The 15,755-nt window shown below is 39.9% G+C and overlaps 1 protein-coding gene and 1 long non-coding RNA gene across 2 annotated transcripts in view; both read right to left on the bottom strand.

Annotated features, from left to right (window-relative positions):
* syt7b (synaptotagmin VIIb) overlaps positions 1–15,755 on the bottom strand; it is a 110,950-nt gene that overhangs the window by 10,647 nt on the left and 84,548 nt on the right. The window contains exon 7 of the mRNA XM_067587927.1: positions 1,727–1,847. Coding sequence (XP_067444028.1) covers positions 1,727–1,847 — 121 coding nt within the window. The remainder of the gene's footprint in view (positions 1–1,726; positions 1,848–15,755) is intronic.
* LOC137181891 (uncharacterized) lies at positions 6,883–8,088 on the bottom strand. Its single transcript, XR_010928200.1, has 2 exons — positions 7,592–8,088; positions 6,883–7,432 (listed from the first exon to the last, which is right to left on the bottom strand). It is a non-coding gene; the product is annotated as an uncharacterized lncRNA (long non-coding RNA).

The raw sequence follows: 15,755 nt of genomic DNA, 5'->3' as shown, positions 1-15,755 counted from the left end.
ACTGCATGTTCTTTCACAGCTAATTACCGAACCGCACTGAATAAGACACACTCCCAGTGTCTCACTTCAGAGTGATGATTACTGTATGTTTCAGATAGCTGACATACTGTATAACCATAACTAACTGCGATGCTCTACAGGTGGGTGAGCTGAGTGGGATGAGGGGAGTACTTTTTAAGTGATGAAAAACTTGGGAGGAGGAAACACTTCTCATAGGACTAAGCAAGTGTGTAGGATTCATTTTCTCACTGTCTTTTTCAAAACTAAGACAGTATGTATTATTTACAGTAAGTTGAAGGACAAAGATGCATCTTATGCAAAATGACTGAATGATGGATAATAGACAGTTTCATAAATAATTCTAGTGCCTATGTTTTATCTTCCAAATAAAATAGGTTTAGCTAAACTGACGGTTTGTTTAAAACCTGCATGACAGTCAGACTGCTTGTGTTTCCCGCTCCAACTGAATGTATCTGTGCTCTATCTCAGCTATTAATTTGGTAAGTACAATGTTATTTCTACTGATAGGAGTAATACTACAAAAATAAGACTCATGTTGTAAGAAACTGGAATTATCATTTAACACCGAACTCTAACTCAATAACAATTGCTGCTATAAAGGTGAGTTGTGTCAGCTAAAGTACCAGTTATGGTATGTCAGGTTAGTTTTAAAAGCAACCCTAACTGAACTCCAAAGAAGCCAAATCACCAGAGCACAAACTTTATATTAATTTGACAAAACAATCTCCCCCCAAGATCCAATTAATCAAAGATTTATACAGTCTTCATCAGCAGACGAAGTTTCAATTTTTAATGAGCTTTAAAATGTCAAGCTCAACTTTTAAGCCAACATGGACCTGAAGTCCTGAAGCTGCTCAGAATGATGTAAGTTTTGAACATCTACGGTTCAGTCAGAGACACAGGAATTGATCATATACAGCAAATAATTACACAGTTGATGGAAAAGGCTTTCCTTCTTAGGGGAGCTTTCCAAGCATCTGAGCAACGACAAGAATTCTGCATACATGAACATAAAACATAAATCAACAATACCAAAAAGTAGCACATATGGTGTATCTGGAGGTGTTGTGAGGGAGCTGCATCAGCAAACAGCGTTAGCATGTGTGTTTCAGCGGAGTGACATTGAGAAAGGTTTGGTTATAATGGCAGAACTGTACATCTGCATGAATATGACTGGATGTTCCTAGTCAGCTGGTAGCCATACAGCTCTGAATGAGCCACTCATTGTGAACCATGACTGAATCAGCTGATATCAGTTAACCAATACAAAAAAATAATAAAAATAAAAAACACAGACATGATGAACATATACAGTCTATATGAGGCTGATAGGTATTGCTAATTATTGTGTAAGCAAATATAACTCGCCTTTATGACAGTGTGTATAATGGTGATTAATTACTAATAAGCCCTATTTTGAGGTTTTTACATTATTTCGTCTAACTCCCTCTTGGCTCATTTCCAACTTGCTTGTTTCAAGGCCTGCATGTAACTTTCATCTCAGATTAGGAAAGATGACCTGGAGGCGCCATTCACGTCTCTTAGCCATGTCATTTATTATGATTTAAAAGGCTTTGCTGACAGCAGTCATCTTCCTCTTAATATAGATGAGTTCAGCAGTGTAGAAAACAGACAGAGCATGAATGAGTATCAATAAATGTGGCTCATGGGACTGCAGATATATGGTGTTGATATTTTGTGTTACCATGAGCATGTCACTGGTGACTGAGTTGGCCAAGTCAGAAGATGAGTTGGCATCATGGCGGCGTCCGGTCTCATCTGGAGTGTGACCTCTGGGGCTGCTGCCTGGTTTGTTACCTGGGGTCCTGTTAGAATGGACATAACACACAAACATACTCATTTACAACATTAATGTACATTAGATTGCAAAGAAAAACATATTTTTGTGCTTTTTTGGTTTGGGGCTGTTTTCCATGGTTTGGGCTAGGCCAATAAGTTCTACTGAAGAAAGTTCTTGATACTACAACATACAATAATATTTTGGACAATAGTTTGTGACAACTTTGTGGCACTAGTTTGTGGAGGGGCCTCTTCAGTTTCAACTTGACAATGCAATTGTGCACAAAGTATGGTTCATTAAGATCTTTTCAGTGTTCGATTTAGAAGGATTTGACTGGCCTGCATAGAGCCCTAACCTCAACCCCTTTCTAACATCTTTGGGATGAGTAAGAGCAGCGACTGTGAGTCAGATCTTTTTGTCCAACATCTGTGCAGACCTCACTGATGCTCTTGTGGCTAAATGGGGGCAAAAGCTTGCAGCCATATTCCAAAATCTTGTAAAAAGCCTTCAGAAGATTGAAGGGTGTCTTAGACACATCACACACTACAGGATATTATTAAGATTATCGTGCCAGAGGTAGCCATGCACCACCTCATGTAATCTCACATGATCTCATGGGGAAGCAGATGTAAACAAAATTTTGACTGAGATGATGCAACAACTTGCTTTAGTGAAGTTCCTCCTTTTGTCCATATGCAGTGCTCAAAGAGGGCCAGTACTCGGCACCGGTACCGGCACTGCTAGTATTTACTCTTTGGAGTACCGTGGCTTCTTCTTGGGCACCGGCATTTCTCACAAGCTGCTGGTACTCTCTCTCTTCTGTTTCTGTCTCTGTTGTGTGTGTCCCAGCTGTGGTGAAACTACCATATATGCAGTTAATGCAGCTGCACTGAGGCCTGCAACCCCTCTTTATCTCACCACTATTGTATCAAAAGATCTCAAACATCTTGAGCACTGAATCTACAGTATAGACGTAGCAAGTGAAATTTAAATGTGAAAAGTGTACCTGCATGGAACTCTGGGTAATTATGGACATGTATATTACTGCATACCAAAATCAACATAGCAAGTAAGTTAAGTGAGAAATGAGCAATGAAGTACAAACACAAAAGCAGGTTTCAGTGGTGAAAATTGAAAGAAAAAGCAAAGGTTCCAAAAATAGGCAGTTTCTTTAAAAAGAAAGACGAGATAGCAAGCACTAGTTGTTCCACTGGGCAAGAGCTGAAAAAGACACCTGCTTATACTAGCACTGGTGCACACCATCCACAGCAAAAAGCCCAGAGATTGCGCCTATGATGTAAGTAGAACTTATTAGTTATTTGACTAATAAATCAACCTACACACTTGTGTTTTGTGTTTATAAAGAGACAATGACAATGGTTGCAGATTTCAAATTTTATTGAAACTATAAACCATAAAACCATGGTTTCTGCAGTGCAAAATTAATATTACAAACTACATACTAATCAACTAATCAAACTATTAAAAGCTGGATTCAAATACAATTAATAATAAACTCAAAATATTACAACAGACTAAAAAGAAATGCAAAGAAATGTAGATAAACATTATATGCTTACATTCATGGCAGGAAGGTTGGAAGGAGAACAGAGAGATCTACAATTCTGAGTAAAGGCCTTATATAGTGGCATGAAGCACACTTGTCTACAATTGGCCATCAAGCAGGGGAATGAATAAGTTCAATTTGTGGTGAGTTTTCTTTCCACCAGGGGCTCCCATTTGGACAGCATGAAAGAATTCACAACAGCTGCCCCCACAGGAGCCCAGCTGCTGTGACTGGGAACAGAATTCCTTTAATGCTGTCAAGGTGGCGGTGAGAGTAACATGATGAGACGTGCAACTGGTCTGGTGTAGATCCGGTCCTGAATCAAGATATTCACTGATCTGACCAGTCCATCTGGACTGGGATGGATATTTACTATCTTGCCAATGGGCCACTAGGCTTGGGGCAGTTGAGGATCCATTACAAGAACTATTATGTCCTCTTCCAGGTAATCTGTAGCAGTTAGCCATTTGTTCCATGATTGCAAAGTAGGAAGGTAATCATGAATAAAATGTGACCAGAACTGATCTGCTAGGATTTGTCTCTGGCACCAGCAGTGTTGCCCCATGGGCTCAAGAGTGTTAAGTTACATGGGGTAATGTGGAATCATGCCATCTCATGAGTAGCATGTTGGGAGTAACTGGGTCCAGGTTAACCACATCTGAGGAGGTATATCCCAAAGGTTTGGAATTAAGGATTCCTTCACCTCTATCAGCACAGTGCTAAGTATGACCTCAGACACTGATTGGTGAACAACTGCGACTTGAAGTGCATTTTTCACTGATCAAATCTCTCTCTCCCATATACCTCCAAAGTGGGGGGAGCTTGAAGGACTCAACTTAAAAGTGAGTTGATAGGCACAAAGTTTCTTCTGCAGTTCTGGTTCCATTGCCTGAAATGCTTCTTGAAGCTCTCTCAGCACCACAGAAATTTGTGCCCCTGTCAGAATGCAGCTCCATAGATTTACCTTGGTGGGAAATGAACCTCCTGAGAGCAGGAAGAAATGCATCAGAATCCAGAGAGTTGTTGAGTTCAAGATGCACCACCTTTTCCACTATGAGAAGGCCGAGTCAGTCCAAAGCACTCCTGTGGCAAGGAATGGAGGGCTTAATAGCCTAAGTCAGGCAGATGGAAGGTTGCTTGCCACTGATGGCAAGTGGTGCAGAATGATTGATGGTGTTTTATTGCCTCCCTCCCATGAGGAATCCAGTAGTGAAAGTTTTAGAATACAAATAGTGCCAATGGCATCTAAGGGTACGAATGGTTTTAAACATATGCTTAAATCGGTGTTACCGATCAAGCATATCTCTAGGTGTCCATGGAAAAAAATTCTCGCCTGTAAGGGGTCCCTGACCCCAAAAAGTTTGAGAACCCCTGATATAGGGTGTAAGGAACCCTAAGGGGTCATATTGTTGAGAAGGCACTTGAGAGATCCTTCTCATGGTCACTGGGGACTGTTGCAGGGGCTTGTGCGGAAAGCTCAAGACAACAGGGGACCAGTTCTACTTCAGGCCTAAGGTGGATTCTACTGGCCTCTGTTCTATACTGCTTAGTTTGGACATGGTAGCATCCACTGGAGCCTTCAGTTTGGGAGCATCATGAATCCAGAGGAGGGGAATTGCATAGCGCTCAATTACATCAATAGTGACCCTTTCTGTTCAGTCCTCCAACATTTTAATGGCCTATTTGTCTCATTGGGACCAAGTAAAGTGTTTCTCACTGTGGAGGGGGTAGTACATCCAGTTTCCATAGGTTTTCAACATGACTAAGCAAGGAATCAGATGCACTAGTGGAAGCAGTGAACACACATTGGTGCGCTGGAGGACAACTTTCTCTGAAACTCTTGTGACCTTGGAGGGTCCAACCCAGCTAAGTGTGCACAGCAATGGGACCTCTCTAAGAGCTTCTTCTAACAGGCTCCATGGGTAAGATAAGATGAGAATTGTCAGAGCCAATCAAGACAAGAGGTTGGGCTTTCCTGAAAGGCTGAAGGGGGATATCCTTTATATATGGGTAGTGGTGCTTAAGAGACTGAACTGGGTATGTCTGTTCAATGAGATCAATCTCTTTTGCAGTGAAAGCCTGTCGAATGGGTATCTGGCTGTGGGTGCTGAGATGGGAGAGATCTCAAACTGAACGCTTTCCCTTAAATGTGGGTGAGTACAGAACAGATGTTGTGGAGAACAACTATTTCCTTCTCTCCCTTCAGACATCTGCCTGACTCTTATTCTTGGTAGTTCTGGGTGGTTTATTGCTTGGCTGCTCCTGCTGATACCATTGGACAAGTTGGTTTGAAAAAGCCTCTGCTGCTGAACCTTTGATTGTAACCATCCAGCCAAGTCCCTTAGAATGTATGGGTTCAATGTAGCTACAGTGACTTTGCCTTGTCAGTTTGGCCCTCTAGCAATACCAGTATACTCACTAGCAGGTGAACCCACAAGGAAAAGCTCTGAAACCCTTGTGAGTCACAAATTTTGATGTCAGATGCTGTAAGTATTGCCACTATCTCACTCTGAGCTAACTGGTGGGGCTGACTGTACTGCAAATGGAGGGCCCACACTGTAGCAGTATAAGGCTATAGATGATGACAGCAAGGCTGAGCAATCATCTGAGCTTCAGGCAACTTAAGATGCTCAAGGAGAACATGATATTTATATTTCTCGCTCAGCTGAACATAAGGGTTCAGAAGATTGTCTAGGGCCAGCTCCAGGTTGGCAAAAATCTCTCTCACTATCCTTAGTGAAGTCTGGTATGGTAGGCTTAGGAACTTCGTACAGTGATGGCTCATTTGGAACTGTGCTAGCTGAAGCCGTGGCGGTAAGATGAGCCATTTCTAAAAAGGTGGTGGTAACTGTACCTTAGCTACCTGTTGTGATGTAAGTGGCTGTGATTGAGCACCAGTGCAGAGAAGAAACTGTGGATGATGGGAGCGGATAGGAACAATACATTGATTTCCTGGAGCTAGTGGATGGAAAGAACAAATGGGATGGCTTGCGGCAGGCATGGCATCACGTGCAGGGGGAACAATAAAAGATTGAGGACTTTTCTGGTTGGATGACAGAAGAAGCTATGAGCAAATAGGGCATAAAGAGGATGGAATAGGTCATGAACGTACCACATGAATTAGTGAGCGTATTACCTGATACTGTACTGGTAAACGCTGATGAGAGGGAACATGAGTGGTACGCTTGGGAACGAATCTAGGCTGTAAAGTGGGTTGTGTGTTCAAGCCTTGAAAGGTTGGGCGAGGCTTATACGAAGGTGCGGATTGAAGTGAAGAAGATACAGGTATCTTGACAGTACTGAGAGGAAGGTTATAGAGCTTATGAGCAGTGAAGTTCTCCTCTGCTGAATTGATATGCTCATTCAGAGATATAAGTTGCTAAATATCTCTCAGCCTGGTTTAAGGTCTGACCAAAGGTTCTGATGCATGGTCAGATTTCAGGTGAGGTGTGGATGTTCCCACAAGATGTGTATGAGGCCTTATTCTGTCAAGTTGAGCTTCCCCATACACATTATGCTTTGTTTTTTCCATGAAGAAAGATAGACTGATTAGAATCAGAATCATTGTTAGGATCATTAAAGGGGTGCTTCCTGGTACATGGGCTCATTTATGTCTTCCTCCAGTTGATCCAACACCCTCAGCCTCTCTTAGTTCATCATTAAGTTTCAGTAGTTCATGAATCAGTATTCTCTGATTAAAAGCAGAAGACTGAAGAACAGAATTAGCATTGTGTGCATCTATTAGAGGATGAAGTTTAGGCACTGCAGGATTATTGATCACTTCAAGACTGCTGGGAAAGTGATGATCACAGGAAGGTGCTCCCTCTTGTGCCTCAAGTTGTTGATCATCTCGAATTTGGGGTTGATCTGTGCTCTGCCTCATAAGCAGCAGTTCTTGTCTTTTCCTGCCACGATTCTCAAACTCCTCCATTCTGCTTTAATGAGATCCATTTCATTAGTTTCCTCCATTTCATTTTCTTCAGTGATTCCACCATATTTGACAAGGACTCTTTATCCATGTGTCCATCCAAAAACCATGGTTTCTGCAGTGCAAACAATACATAATCCAAAATTAATAATACAAACTAAATACTAATCAAACAATTACCAGCTAGACTAAATTGCAATTCATAATGAACTCAAAATATTAAAACAGACTAAAAGGAAATGCAAATAAATACAGATAAACAAAACATGCTTACATTCTCAGGAACAGGTAGGGAGGTTGGATGGAGAGCAAAGAGATCTGCAGTTCTGAGTGAGGGCCTTATATTGTGGCTCGAAATACACCTGTCTGCAATTGGCCATCAAGCAGGGGAATGATTGGGGTCAATTGTAGTGAGCATTCTGTCCACCAGGGGTTGCTATTTAGATGGCATGAAATAATTCACAAAAACAACTGACTGATTATCTTGGAAACAAAAAGAGAAAAAAAAAACAACCTAAAATTAGTGAAGAGAAAAAATTGCCCCTGGCTCATATTATGTAACAATTTGGTAAATGGGCACGATACAAAGATCTGATACCAGTCTAGGCATATTGACAAATAAGACTAATGAGCACTTATCGCAGTGTGAGAGAAGGCCCAGGGAGAAAAGGCAGAGAGAGTCAGAGAGATGGAAAGAGAGTGAGTGAGTGAGCAGGTGAGCTGTAAAACACAAAAGTAACAGAAGACATGATATTAGAAGAGGGCATTGTGGGAAAGATGATCCGAGAAGGAAAGATAAAGTTGAAGACTTATCTGTGCACAGAGGATGAGAAGGAGTGAAGGAGAGGATTTGTGTTTGTTAAGACTCTGAGGATTAATCAAATGAACAAAGTGAGGTTACTGACTCAAATTAATGTGAGACCAAGACATTGCCAAACACACTATAACACACACATTAACTGAGAGAAAAATTGAGGAGAGAAGGAAAACGGGATGAAAAAAAACGAAACAGACCTGATGTTTTTGGATAAAGAGTGAGATGCTCTAAAGCAGAGAAAGGAAGTAAAGTGATGTTATATGGGCAAGCAAAACAGAAGGAGGCTGGAGAGGGACAGGGGTTGTATAGCAAAGAGACAAGTAAAGGGAGAGCGTGAGTGAACAAGAGACAACACAGAGGGGAGGAGAAAAGGATACAGTGTGGAAGAGAAAGAATTGATTTGTCACTCTGCATTTATTTCCTGTGATCCGCGGGTCAGAGCACCAACAATGCGGCACAGAGTGAATTCAAAATGTAATGGCTTCTGTTTCAATGACTTGCCAAATATATCTTACTGCTGCATGTATTTGCTAATAAAACACATCTGAAACGTAACCACATCGTTTCTCCAACATTTCAATTACAGACTCAAATATCAACCCCTCACACATCAGGGAACAATGTGTTATCTTGAAATAATCACATAACACATGGCAGTCACACAAATAACACCTGGCAGTCTCACTGTGCCACTGGCTTGACTCCCACCTGCACTGTGGTAATCTGTGTTCAAGGATGATACTCACTGTTTTTCTTATTTTAGCTGTGTACACCTTACATTACAACCTATCCTTTTATAAAGCACAGCAGTACATTTTAGATCACTTGATGATAAATAATTGAGTTAAGTTTCTTACATACTGTATATATTATTGTATGGGGAAGTGAATTGAATTATTGTTATGATTCTGTTTCTTTTTTGTGGGAAGAATTACATACGTTAATACTTTGTTTAATTAGTTTGCAACAATTTTGTCTATCTCTCTGTGCATGTGCTCTCAGTTATAAGCCACTTTTCTGAAAGAGCAAAAACAAAGAGCATCGAGGCTAAGATGATTTTAGCTCATAGATTTATGGGACTAAGATCATCTTAATCCCAGCTAAAATAAGAGTGCAACAATATAACATGCAACATACTGTACACCAGAGTGGAAAAATAGACAGATTACAGTATTTCCAAATATTCTTTGCTAAAATAATGTCAGAGAGATTCACTTTTCTGGACGGAAATTGAAGACTGATAGATATGGAGAATGTCTAATAAACCACCATAACCAGATGATCTGATCTCCACCCTTCCTCTGTCAACACAAACAAGATAATCACTTTATAATTTAATAAGTCAAAATGTTCCATCTTACTGGCATCCTAAAGGGTTTTGGCTTAGTTTTGATTTCCCCCCTGTAGGGTGCACTACTTTTAGAAATTAAATCTTTTGCACTCGTAAAAATTATATGGGCCACTGCTCTTCAACTGAAGAGAACTTAATATCAAATTAATCAGTTTCATAACCAGAAGTTGTGAACTCTTGATACAGGGACCTCTAATCTCTGCTTTAAAGGAATACACAAAGACAATGACATGGCAATAAATCAGGATATTTATTTATAATACTACAGATACAAGTACTAAACACTACAACTACAACATTTTACAGACAGAGGGTTATGGCTGGTGAATGATTCGAATGAAAGATGCAGGGTTAGCTATTGTGTAGTTGGTATGAGAGACCTGATAGACAGCTGAGATGACTGTTACCTGAGAGGCAGTGAGTCAAATCAATGGTACAACAGCTTAGTTCTGAATTACCAATTGAAGTTACAATTTATGAAATCACCAGGGTTTAAGCAAGCTGATGAAGGTTTTGTAGAAATACTTGCTTGCTCCCTGGGGTGGCTTCATGCAGGGAATGGAGTTCAATGTGCTGGGGTGAGGAGCTGGAGACTGGATCTTGAAATGATGAATAAGTTGGCTGGTCCGGATTTGGAAAGTTCCTGATAGAAGAGAGCTCCTGGTTTGTGCTCTCCTAGTCTTGATCCTTAACTCATGACACTAGATTTCGAAGTTTCACCTCCTTTTTTTTCTGGATCACATCTTCACATGTGCAAAAAACAACCATTCCTCCGGCATGGCAAAAAGCGAGAAGACAAAGATAAAAGCAAGAAAAAGGGCAAAAAGCATGATTTCTCAGATAAGGGATTATTTTAAAGTCTTGGTTTGCTCGCCAAGATGATGTATCCTGGCCAATCACAGGGACTGCAGAATTCTGGGAGGGGGGGCAAAGACAGTCCCCTCCTGTCCATGGACAGACGGGTTCAACTCCTGAATGCTGTTACTCTTTTATTCAAAATTGTTAGTTTTATAACAATTGCATGATTTCTAATTGTGCATTTTTGATAGTAGCTTTATCGTTTTGAGATTGAAACAAGCAGAATGGTAGTAGACATGTGTTAGTGTTATCAAAGATGATAGAATTATGTTAGTGGTACACTTTCTAGCTTAAAGGCAGTGGAATAAAAGTCTAACTAAAGCAAACACCTATTTTTACATACACACACTATATTAATTGTCCTTAGACAAAATCTAAACTACATTTTAGAGTTCATGCTCTTATGCTGGTTTGCCTAGTGATCACTTCTTCGGTTGGTCCTGAAAATCAGAGTTCACAGTAGGATTAAAGTTGATGCCAGCTCATCTCTGTGGGTGACTGGCTCTTAGAGGTGAGTTATGATAGCCAATGGTGGGGATGTTTATCCAAATTTTGCTAACAGCTCACACTGGGGTGTGAATTGTTCTTTCCATGTTGCTGGATCTTGGAGATCTTGAAGTGTCAAAGGTGGTTTGGGTCAGTCGTCTGGTAGTAGCCATGTAGGAGAAAAGGGGTCTTCTTATCTTGATTGCTGCTGTTTGCAGGATGTTGTAAATCTCATTGGTGTCTTATTGGCCAGCTTTCCTAGGGCGCTGAAGAAAGGGCTGGTCCTGTCTGTCTGAGGGTTTGTATCATCTGCATACGAAATATGAGGGGACTTTCCCCTACACCCCTATCCAGCCAGTATGTTCCATTATATTTACTACAAAATGAAAATTCCTGCTTGTTTTCATTACAGAGTGGTTTTAAAACTGCTGGTTTTGGTACCTGCTAAAATCTCAGCGGCTCTCTTAGTGCATGAATGTATTAAATTCACTTTGTCCTTTACGCATGGTTTACATATGGTTATGTCTGGTTGTTTACTTTCCTGGTAGATTTCATGGCGACACACTGTAGCTTGTGGCATACCACCAAGTGAAGTTTAAAATCTGCCTCCGGTCAAAAAATGTGTTTTTCTTCTTGTTCCTTCAGTTGGATGTTTGACATCACTGTGCAGAATCATTTATGTGCAGAGTCTGACACTTTTCACATTCATCTGTTGAAAGTGAGACGTTTCTCTGTACTCACAAGATCTGAGTTTAAGACTTGTACCTACAATAATGTTTTGTGACATCACAGCTAGTTTGGCGCCGCAGTTCAGTATACAACTTACACAAGTGTGATGTGGAAACTTGAAGCCTCCAGTGCACATACACTGAGAATGGACTTTACAGTGAAGTAGGAGACATCTTGTATCCGGCAGTTAAACTTTTTAGAGGATTTTTAGGAATGCAATTTTTTTATGTGGAAAAAACATTATCAGATGCAATTTATTTTTTCCAAGCAGAGTACTTTTATGTCTTAAAACATGTCTGGAAGCAGTCTCTAAAAATTTAATTTTCTTGTGAGCTATGAGGATAAATTGTTTCAAATGTAGCCCTCTAACAATGAATTCTCAACAAGTACTGAAACTTTAAATAATCTATTTCCCTTCAAAACCGTTCAGTTGCTGCTCAGCTGCAGGGATGAATCTTAAGAAGTGTTTGCCACTTTGGCTACTGAACACATAATATATGCCTGTCAACGGTGTCTCTACCAAAAGAGTCTATAAATGCTTACTTGTAGGAGTGGTAAGCTCAATGACAGCCCACTGAACCCTACTAAATCAACACCTACTACACAAGACAGAGTCCACATGAATCTTGAACAATCAGCCTTACATAAACACAGCCAGCCATTTTCTTCATTATTTACAATGGGGATCTGCATTTCATACTGTGCTACACTTGTCCATAAATCATCTTAGCCATGCAAAGCACATGCAATACCTTAAACAGTGCATATAGAAGTGTTGTAGTTTATGTGAGCTCGCATATATTACGCATGTGTTTTTCTAAACAAATCTACTGCTCTATCTTCTTCAGCCTAATGGAGTACTGAGCCAACCAGAAAGACTGACTGTATTTGTAATATCTGCATGAATGTGTTGCTGCGTTAAGTCAAGGACTGTCAGTTGCTCCAGTAAAATAAAAACAAGAGGAAAAAAGTTGGTTAGACGATTAATTGACAGAGCAAATACTTCAAATATTTTCTGTATAACTAACATGAGACAAAAAATTAGGAGTTGATTGGACAGGTAAACGCAGGGATAACTGACTGAAGTGTGTCAGAGAGAGGATGATTTGCATCTAAACATGCCAGGTCTAACTAGGTCTGAGGATGACGTGTCAAAAAATGAAAAATGAAAGCTTGAGTGAGGTTTTATTAATGGGAAGCAAAGCAAAGTAGTACCCTCACTTCATCTTGATGACCTTATTTATCAACTAAAACATAGCATTGATTACACTGTCACTTTCTATTTACAACATGTGTACATTTTATTGACTAGTTTAGTTGACTAGTATGAACTGACAGAGGATGTAACCACAAATACCAAGTACCTGAATAAAACCAAAAAATATCTATTGTAATGTGAAAATATGTCCTGTTCATTGTGTCTAACAGTGATAAAATGCATGTCATTTTAAAAGAGGTAAATGAGTTCACTGCATTTGTTTACATGAAATGTTTTTTTTAAAAATTTTTATTTAATTAAACTTGTGGGGCTTCTTGTAGAGGTCCAAAGGTTTTCCTGTTGATTATATCATACATGCTATGATGATGCCAAAGACACAGTTTTGTCAGTCCATAAACCTTTTTTACAGAGGACATTCTGACATGTCGCAGTAGGAAAACCACAGATATAAAAATACAATTAATAATGACTATATTCCACTTAGCTACTTCATTTTCAGGGTCCTGTTATTGTGCCTGTTGGCTTGCTGTCAGACTGTCATGGCTTACTGGGACACATGAAAAGAAACACAGCTGTAGTTAATGTTATTAGTAACACCTGTACCTAATTAAAATTTACCAAAATGATTAGGACATGAGATGATCCTTGGCTTTTTTTTTTAAACCACAAATGCATTCAATATATTAACAAGCTTGTTTTTTTTTTTTATCACAACCTGCATTTCTGAAGGATTCATATTATAGAAGTTCAGCTGTGGCGTCTGCTTGTCGTAGTCACCACAGATTAATGTACGGTGACATGAAAGGCAGATAAAAACCTGCTGCTGCACAGAGTATCACTGATTCATGGTAACAGCCTGGGGGACATGGAGCAATTGGGTGTGGTAGTGAGGTGAGTTCATCCATGCATGTGAATATACATATTAACTCACTGTTAAATATACACACACCTGTGCACACATACACACACACATGCTGCAGCAGGGCACTGGTGCTGCATAATATCTCAACCAGACATGAAAACATTGTCAAATTTTTCCACAGAAATAAAGAAAAGATGAACAAAGAAAAGGGATGTTTTGCAAAAATATTCTTCTGTAACATCAGGGAAACAAGAGGGACAACTGTTCTCTTTCCATTCAATTAATTCTCACCACACACATCTGAATTAATCTCACTGCGGTTATTTTGAGTCAATTACAAAACTAGACATAAACTCAACAATTTCGCAATATTCTGTTAGTAAAAATTTGCTGCACAACTGGAATAAACTTTGGAATTTGCCCAAATAGAAGGAAAATATCTGCAGTTGTGTGTTGCCCCCTTTCTGCCTGCTGGTGAGTATCTTGTCTAAAACACACCAGTTACATAATTCATCCTTTCCAGGTTGTTGTAACCATGACTACTGAAATGTGCGCTCCCACTTAAGGTTGTACTCACTACCATCATGTGTTTTACAGGGGGTTGGAGTAACCATGGTAACAGCAGCCTTCAAAAGAGGGCAGTAAGATCCAAGGAAGTTCCAGAGAGAGGGGCATATTGTATATAGCGAGGAGCCCACAGAGCAAAGGGACCAAACATTTAGAAAGCCTTTGAAACACACTCTTTGACTTCCCTCATACCTACACTCCAACCCCCTCTGACCCTGAGAGAGCACCACAGCCCTTCTTCTGGGTATTTGTGAGCTCATGCTGCAAAAGGCTAATTCAAATGCCAAAAAGCAGTACATAATATCCTCCAGCCATGATACTTAAAACAACAGGCAAAGACAGAAATGAGCATCTCCAGTATGGAGTTACCTCCTTTCCCCATCACGACTGCACTGCTGCTGGAGAAACAGTCTTGATCATTAGACTAAAACAAGCTCTTACCTCACTTATGTACTTCACTTTTTCAATAGTTGGGAAATGCAAATGTGCTACCAGTAAGTCTATAAAGCAACACAAAAGAGCACGCACACACACATGAGCAATCTTTCTGGAGGTCGAGGGCAACGTCCCAGGAGAATGACCACTTCAATCTGACGCGTTGAAACTCAAAACCCTGACTTTTGACCTCATGGCCTCAATCTACGACTGAGTTGTAAGCCATTCTCTGTGTAATTGGACAAAGCAGGTTGTTACATCCCAGGGGACACAGCAGGGACATTTTATCTCCTTCTATGCCAAATGTGCATCGTCTGTTAGAGAAAGTCAATTTTGCATTGATTAAGAAAGGCTGAAAAATTAAAGGAACGTGCACCATTTATCCAGCTATGACAAAGTAATATCATGTGAGTAATTACAGGAAAAGAAAACGGATTAGAAAAACTAAAACCAGAAAAGCAACATGTGCAATCCAGATTTCATGAACAAGAATCTGAATCACTGTGTTCATGTCATTTCACAGGCATGTCACAGCCCAACCATGGCTCATTGTGACCATATTGTACTCCTGCATGCCTCCTCCTATAGCTGTGAGACAGGAAATTAATAGGATGTCTGTTGTGCAGGAGCATATCGCTGCCATCTGTTTGCTTAGAACTGTCCCTTACTGTAAGTATGTATAAGCACATTTTATAAAGCAGATGTAGAGTGTCTATTTTCTAAATCTACCCAGTCTGATAGGTAAGAGCGGACGGGAATAGACTAAATCAAATGCTTGACGATGGAAAATTCAGCGGAATCTATCATTTAATTATCCATTTGATGCACCTCACAACATAAAATTACTTACATGCACTTATGTTTCATGTTAGCTCATCTAAATATAATATGGTATTAAAGTTAGGTGCTAATATTATATGCTATTTGCACTGCAATGAGAGGATTTGTTGCTTTTGAATTTGTAATGGTGCATTCTTCGTATAGACCACTGATCACTTAAAGATGAACTACGTCTATAATCAAAAAGACATTACAGAGTGTATTAGAAAAAGGTAATTTTCGTTGGTATTTTACCCTCTATCGCTTTCAGTTATTCTTGAGAAGTCATGCCAAA

This window comes from Thunnus thynnus, chromosome 1 (genome assembly GCF_963924715.1).
Source record: "Thunnus thynnus chromosome 1, fThuThy2.1, whole genome shotgun sequence".
In the NCBI taxonomy this organism is placed as follows: Eukaryota; Metazoa; Chordata; class Actinopteri; order Scombriformes; family Scombridae; genus Thunnus; species Thunnus thynnus.
This window is presented reverse-complemented; position numbering and strand designations above follow the sequence as displayed.